The sequence below is a fragment of the Portunus trituberculatus genome, chromosome 33 (assembly GCF_017591435.1).
Source record: "Portunus trituberculatus isolate SZX2019 chromosome 33, ASM1759143v1, whole genome shotgun sequence".
NCBI classification, from domain to species: domain Eukaryota; kingdom Metazoa; phylum Arthropoda; class Malacostraca; order Decapoda; family Portunidae; genus Portunus; species Portunus trituberculatus.
Genome location: NC_059287.1, coordinates 17,692,634 through 17,700,133, shown reverse-complemented (window position 1 = coordinate 17,700,133; position 7,500 = coordinate 17,692,634). Strand labels below are relative to the sequence as shown.

Genomic DNA, 7,500 nt, shown 5'->3' with positions numbered 1-7,500 from the left:
GACGACGATGAAGATAACAGGGAGAAAGAATCGGAATATTTACAGCACAGGCGACGCAAGACAGGTTATAATAGGTCAGCATTCACAAACGCTCTGCTCTCTCACTACGACTATTTTCCAAGGCCACAAAAATGATTAGCGGGTTTTTTTTAAAGTGTTTCTCCAGTTAATAATGTAGAAATCTTATCACTCTGCCTCTAGAACCGTCAAAACACCTTAAAAGACTCGTGTAAATTTAGATAAAGTCTTTTTGAAATAGCGGAGGCAAAGCACAGAAGGGTTTGAGAATTCGAGCCATAATCAGAGCCTGCAGTGGGTGAAGCGGGGCGCGGCGGAGAGCGAGGCGAAGCAACAAGACCCGTGATATGTGACAAGACTTGAATCTCAGTGTTCCGTCAGTCTGAATCTCAAGACCATAACACGGCAGGAGAGCAGGCGATAAGATGCTTTACTGTACATTTCTGGGAGGGTGGAGCAGGAGGAGGAGGAGGAGGAGGAGGAGGAGGAGCTGGCGTAAAGAGGTCAGCGGATGAGTGCTGGCGAGGAAACGTGGTGTCAGTGTGTGTTGGGCTGAGCAGGTGATATCAGCGCCTCACTAACGCGGCGACTGTCTTTGCTACACCTGGGATCCGTGACGCGTGTGTTGGCTATACAAAGAAGAGAAACAGAAAGATAAAAGAAATAATTGATCTACCTCTCGAAGTGTCATATGGTGATACTGAAACGCAATCAACTAATCAGTCAGTCACTGTCAGTCATGTCACCCGTGTGTGTTTAAAGATGACTTGCTTAACTAATCTACGGTGAGGACTGATTCCCCATACATGTTTCTGTTTGATTGACGCCACTAATGACCGGCAATGCTTCTTAGTGACGCCTGCAGCAGTGGTGGTGATAGCGGTGGTGGATCCCTGCGCCGCCTCCCGCACCGCCACTACTTGCTACACGTTTACTTTCTGGCGTGGCTGTGGTCTTGTCTTGTACTGGCGGCGTCCGATCAGTCGTCTCCTGAAGGTGGAAGATTACTTGAGACTTCCCCTAGTGATTATGTGGTTTGGAAACATTCACATCGCTTTGACAGTGAAAGAGACAATACTCAGAGCAACAAATCAAATCCCTCACCTCACGAACAATACAGTAAATACAATATACACAACTCACATGCACACAGCGTATTGAACCACAGATCACACAATGACATAAAACCCAAACACTTCACCAGTACTAGCCTACAAAATCCCGTTGAAAAGACGAAAAATCATCAGCACCACCAATCATTAATCCCCCGCTACGGTCACCTGGCCAAGACGAGCGTAAACACAACAGGGACGCTTTCCACACACTCCTCGTTAACAGAAGGGCGGCGCGGTGTCCTGGGGAGGCAAGATCCGTTAAGCAACCCAAGATCTAACAAGTTAGGTACCGTTGCGGGGCCTTCAGGGTTCGCAGCAGATTCTGGGGCACGTGGAACTCGAACCCGCCGCTGGCCACTAACGGGAGACGATAACGGCAGAACACACCCTGAATCTAATGCTACAGTGCCCCTGTCTTTCTTTCCTTCGATAAAGCCCCTTGATTCAAAAGGAAGGGAATTAAATCCTCTTCGTATCAAGACTAGCAGCCACGCCAAGCCCTCAGCACTGCGCTACACCCCGCTAGCTCACCCACACCACCGTAATGTGTCATATGCACCGCGTCATCCTCAGCGCCACACCCCGCCACGCCTCAACACGTCCAGCCACGCCTATTCTGCTGCCTCGCCACACCCTCAATATGATCACAGCAGTACTTCACGCCCGCATCATATCTTTACTACATCACTACCTCTTGATGTCCATACTGCTACTGTGTCTCACCATACCACCTCACCACACACTCATAACACTAGTGCCACCATGCATCATCACCACAACACCTCACTGCACACCCATAACACGAACACCACATTCTACCCTCATAACACACACACCAGAGCCACACCACACCACACCAGCACACCACATCATGACAACACCCACAGCAACACCTCACCACACGATCACAGCACCGCACAGCACCACAGCACCCACACCAAAGCCACACCAGTTAAACCAGAGGACTTACTGATCAGCATCACCCCTTCCCGCCGCCGCCCGTCCTCCCCAGTGCCCAGACCCAGGCCTGACCCGACACACAACCTCGCTGGGCATCGGGTTCCTGAAGTCCACGAAGGCGACGCAGTATCTTCAGGGTTTCTTCCTTATGGTGGTGGTGGTGGTGGTGATGGAGGTGGTGGTGGTGGGTCCAGTTATCAGTACCCTACCCACGCCCCCTCCCATGCCAGTACCCAAGCCGGCAGGACCCCCGTTGTGCCTGCCAGCCTCCTCGTGACCTTGGCGGACCATTCCTACCTGGTGAGAGAGAGAGAGAGAGAGAGAGAGAGAGAGAGAGAGAGAGAATTTGTTTGTTATTGCTTTGTTGTTTCTTATTTATTGTAACTCTGATTTGAAAGATGTCCTTGTTATCGTCACTCATTTGATTCACCACACATCATTGTCTTGACATCAACAGTATCTGATCATATGTAACTCTACAGCAGCAGCAGCAACACAAGCAGCACCAACAGAACCACCAGCAGCAGCACCAGCGGACACAGCAACGGCCTCACCAGCAGCAAAGGCACCAACACAAACAACAAGAAAAAGAAGAACAGCAACAGGAGCAAAAGAAGCAGGAACAGGAGAAGGAGAAGAAGAAGGAGGAGGGGGAGAAGGAGGATGATGATGATGAGGAGGAGGAGAAGGAGGAGGAGGAGGAGGAGAAGCAGCCGAGCCTACAACCTGCTTCCAAGCCCTCTGTTCAATATGCACCCCTCCAGCACCCTCCAATCCCTCATGGTTATTACTTCCCCAGCCTCCTGACAGTCCCTCACCCTCCCGGACACTTCCCCGCCCGCCTCCCGCCCCGACACGCGACAGGCGCACCTCACTTAAGCACAACCAACATTACTTGTCATTCTTATGGTTGCTTAGCAGGGAACATAAGGTCAAAGTTGAAGGATAATATGGATAAGAGTTCACTGTATGGTCCTTTTCCTTATCCTGAATCTTCGGTCTTACCTTCACTGCCTCTACCACACCCACCAAGCCCCTTACCTCCCCCAGACTCCCCACCCGTGTCTCCACCCCTCACACCTGCGGCCAAGGACCTTCTTCAGATACTACGTCAGGTGTTTGGTCCCCTTCCCAAGACACGTGTTCCTCCGTCAGCACCCAGCAGTCTGACGGGGCAATTTGACTCCATGGGGCAGCCAGACCACTCATGCCTCCGTCCCTCCCATTGACCAATCCTCAGGGCCACTACCCCGGGGTGGACCACATGGGCCATCACGACACTCCCGTAGAAGGAGCCACGTCTTCACCCTGGGACGATTACTACACATTCCAGCTCAACCCCATCAGGAGAATAAGCCCCGGGGGGAATACAGACGCTGCTCATGTACTGAAACTCCGAGGCGGGATGGGGCAAGGGGTGGGACACGGGGAAGGGTTCGGGGCGGGATACGGGGCATTACCAGGCGTACCAGCTTATCCCTCCCCGCTGGCTCTCGCTACCTTGCTTAACCTGAAGGCTTTGACTAACCCAACCGGTCCTCCACTACCTACACTAAGCCCTCTGTACCGTCAGGACCGCCATCACTCACAGGAGAGAGAACAACGAGAACAAGCACAACCACAAGAAGATAGAGAAGGGGAACCACCACCACCACCATCACCACCACCGCCGCCGCAAGCATCACCACAACAACTACAGCAGGAAGTGGAGCGCCGCCAGACTATGCGTCGTATGATAACAGCTGCAGGGTTTGTCCTTCCAGTCACCACGGCCCTTCTTGGAGCTCTCGGCGCCCCTGTGGCTCTCATGGCTCCCCTAGGACTGGCCATCCCCGCCCTCCTCTCCACTGGCTTCTTGGACATCAGTGGTCGGTCAGCGGGGCGCGGGAGTGAGTGGCGGTTCAATCCCTCTCACACCAAGATGCAGATACAGAAAGGTGGGTGTTGATCTGCCAGCACCTCCACTACTCTCAAAAAGCTTTATAAAGGTGTCATTGTGGCTCTAAGGAGAGATTAACAGGATTTCTACATTATTAATAGGAGAAACACTTATGAAAAAGGGTAATCATCTTTGTAGTCGTTGAAAATAGTCGTGATGAGAGAGCAAAGCATTTCTGATTACTTGTTTACGTATATTTCATGTGTTTGCTTTACTTGCCAGCTTCTGACTTTATAATGTTTAAAAGTTACATAATTTAATTCTTGATCTTAATCCTGCATCTAACTTTGATATTTATAAACTTGTAGCACTTCCAACTAAGGCTTACCGCTATAATCTGGAAAATGGCATCCCTTATCTTTGTCGTTAAAGGTTGGGAAGCTGAGGAAAGACTGGGAGGAGACAGAGAAGCATTGGCCGCCCTCTCGCACAACGTGTCTGCCGGGGAAGTGTTGGAAAGGCGCCGCAGGGATGTAACAGAAGGAACAGAAGGTAGATCAGTCAGGGAACAAACTTCCCATCTTGTGTCCTGTTTTTCTCACTATTTGGAATGAATCTTCTCTGTGTAGTTTTGTTCAATGCTTCTGTTTCGCTTATCACTTTCTGTCTTGCATTCCTTTCTATTCATCTACCACTCTATCTGAAAACCAGTTCTTTCATACATTTTTTTTTTTTTCAAATCTAACTTTACCAAACTTGGGTCCATAATTTCTTGTTCTATCCCGGTTATTGATCCCGAAAACTTTGCTTGTCACTCTTTTTATGTTCCTTGTACCACTTTTATCTAGTCCATTATTCCTTATCGCTGATTTTGTGTGTACTCGCTTCATAGGGATGGGGATGATAGATGGAATGAGGTAGCTTTTCTCATACAGGGACTGCTACGTGTAGGAATGACAGCCTCTTGTAGATTCCCTTTTTTCTATATGTTCTTATGTTCCTATCACTGAGGAAAGCAACTAGGTCCTTTCCCATCAGAATTGTGGCCATTCCATCTTAGTTTCCCTCGTGCGACTTCGTTAATACTTCCGCTACTTTTCTTGGCCATATCTGAGTGTCACTGAGGGAAGCAAGTCAAGCACCACAGGCAGGAAAGTAGTGCATGACCTTCTCTGGCTTTCCCTGCTTGCCTCCCCTGCACGCACGCATGTTCCTCACTCCTCCTCCTCCTCCTTCCGCACCTCAGTTTCTTTACCGGCAGGCATGTGTTTCACTGTTTGATCTGCTGCAGTCTCTGACGAGACAGCCAGACGTTACCCTACGGAACGAGCTCAGAGCTCATTATTTCAGATCTTCGGATAGGCCTGAGATCAGGCACACACCACACACCGGGATAACAAGGTCACAACTCCTCGATTTACATCCCGTACCTACTCACTGCTAGGTGAACAGGGGCTACACGTGAAAGGAGACACACCCAAATATCTCCACCCGGCCGGGGAATCGAACCCCGGTCCTCTGGCTTGTGAAGCCAGCGCTCTAACCACTGAACTACCGGGTGTGTGTGTGTGTGTGTGTGTGTGTGTGTGTGTGAGCATCAGTCATTAGCGGTGACTGCATGCCTGCTACTCACTCACCATGGTCTCGTGTGGGTAACGGAGCTATGGAGAAAGAAGGAAGTGTTTACATGATCAAGAGCCGTTTAATTGTCTTGTGTGTGTGTGTGTGTGTGTGTGTGTGTCCATGTAAATATCATCATTCGGTGGTAGCTCAAGTTGATTGGTATTGTGTATGCATTGTATAAGTATTAGTTTATAGTCAGAGGCGACATAGACAGTGATAGTGACCAGAGTTAATCTTTACACCCATCACTTGCCCAGGAACGAATGGCATGCCCCGCGACTCACACAACACAACAGAGACACCACAAACCTCCCAGCAGGACGAGGAGACGCCACGCAGGGAGGTGACACGACCGGGACAGGACAACACCTCGTCCCTTCTGTTGCTACTGCCGGAGGAGGTGGAGGTCCTGGACAGCTTAACGCAGTACTACCAGAGCCTCAGCATCCTGGACCACAACGGACCAACCCTGGAGGAGATCACCAAGCACCGCCTTTTCCTTCTGTCCCTCCTGCAGAAGTTGACGGCGGGGAAAACTAAAGAAAACTCTCTCGTAAAGACCACCACCACCACTACCACCGCCACCATCACCACCACCACTAGCAAGAACACAGTACTCCCGCTACTCCAGCCCAGCACTCTTGTAGAAGGACGAGCAGGCACCACACTTTTCCCTACTCCCTCCCCGCGTCCTAACCTACATAACAAAGCTACTAACTTCTCTGCTCCTGAAGGCGTAGCAGAAGGTAATAAGGCCTCTAGAGTGAACGGAACACGAGAGGCTAGTGCTTTTTCCTCTGAGGTCCCCAGCAGTAGCACAGAGATGCCCTTGCCCACCCTCACGCCTGCTAAGGAGAAATTGGACTCGGATTTGGTAAGTAGCTCATATCATTACCTTCATTGTTGACCCTTTCGTTGTGTATATCACGTAAAAAAATTCATATTATTGAACAAAAATAGATGATCAGAATCTGTGCAGCGAGAGACAAATCAGATCCCTTCATGGTATTTGATTCTCTATTCGGTGCATTGCAGAGGATCAGGGAGGGTGAGATCACTGCTCTGTTTCCCACTCACTGGCCGCCGCCCCGCTCACCCACGCAGCATCCACCGCCGCTGTCGCAGTCCCAAGAGTTGACACAGTTCATCTACAGCCTCGCTGACGAGGATATCGAAGGTAGAGGTGGTGAGAGAGAGAGAGAGAGAGAGAGAGAGAGAGAGAGAGAGAGAGAGAGAATACTAATAATAGGAATGCCTATAATATGAGTACTAATTCTGCTAATATTGCTGTTATAACTACTACTGCTACTACTACTACTACTACTACTACTACTACTACTACTACTACTACTACTACTACTAATAATAATAATAATAATACTGCTGCTGCTTTCACTATTGCCGCTAATGCTTTAGTTACTAATGCAAATAAGCTTCTGCTGTAACCTGCAAACAAGCAAACCATTTAAGAGCACATAGAGTGATGCAGACACAGACCACTACAGGCGCGTCCCTTCCCCCAGCGGCAGCCTTCCTCCCCAAGCCGAAGCCCGCAGCCCCTCCCTCCAGCCGGACTTTACCTCAAATGGGTTTTATGGTGGCTTCCCTCCTCCTTTACTACAACCAGAGCTTCTCAATGAACTTCTCAAGCCGTCGCCTCCTTCCACCATCATACACGGCTTGCCTCCCTCACTACTACAGCCAGACCTCAATGAAGTGTACAGACCTTCACCTCCCTCCCACGGCTTCCCTTCGTCATTACTGCTGCCAGACCTCAATGAGCTACACAAGCCTGCGCCTCCTTCCTCCACCACGGTGTACGGAGAGCCAAGTCCTTTCTCCAACTTCTCCGCGCTGTCAGACCACCTGCTTCACCTGTACGGCTATCCCCCAGCGAGTCCCCCG

General features: G+C 50.2%; 1 protein-coding gene across 2 annotated transcripts in view; it reads left to right on the top strand.

Annotated features, from left to right (window-relative positions):
- The first annotated feature begins 2,698 nt into the window (after positions 1 to 2,698).
- LOC123512276 overlaps positions 2,699 to 7,500 on the top strand; it is a 6,655-nt gene continuing 1,853 nt past the window's right edge. The window contains exons 1-5 of one of the 2 annotated variants that reach the window (XM_045268565.1): positions 2,699 to 4,030; positions 4,405 to 4,524; positions 5,853 to 6,469; positions 6,631 to 6,772; positions 7,119 to 7,500. The exon at positions 7,119 to 7,500 is cut by the window's right edge and continues 297 nt beyond it. In XM_045268565.1, the coding sequence (XP_045124500.1) occupies positions 3,301 to 4,030; positions 4,405 to 4,524; positions 5,853 to 6,469; positions 6,631 to 6,772; positions 7,119 to 7,500 (1,991 nt within the window). In that variant the 5' untranslated portion in view covers positions 2,699 to 3,300. The remainder of the gene's footprint in view (positions 4,031 to 4,404; positions 4,525 to 5,852; positions 6,470 to 6,630; positions 6,773 to 7,118) is intronic. The other variant, XM_045268564.1, reaches the window with a different exon arrangement.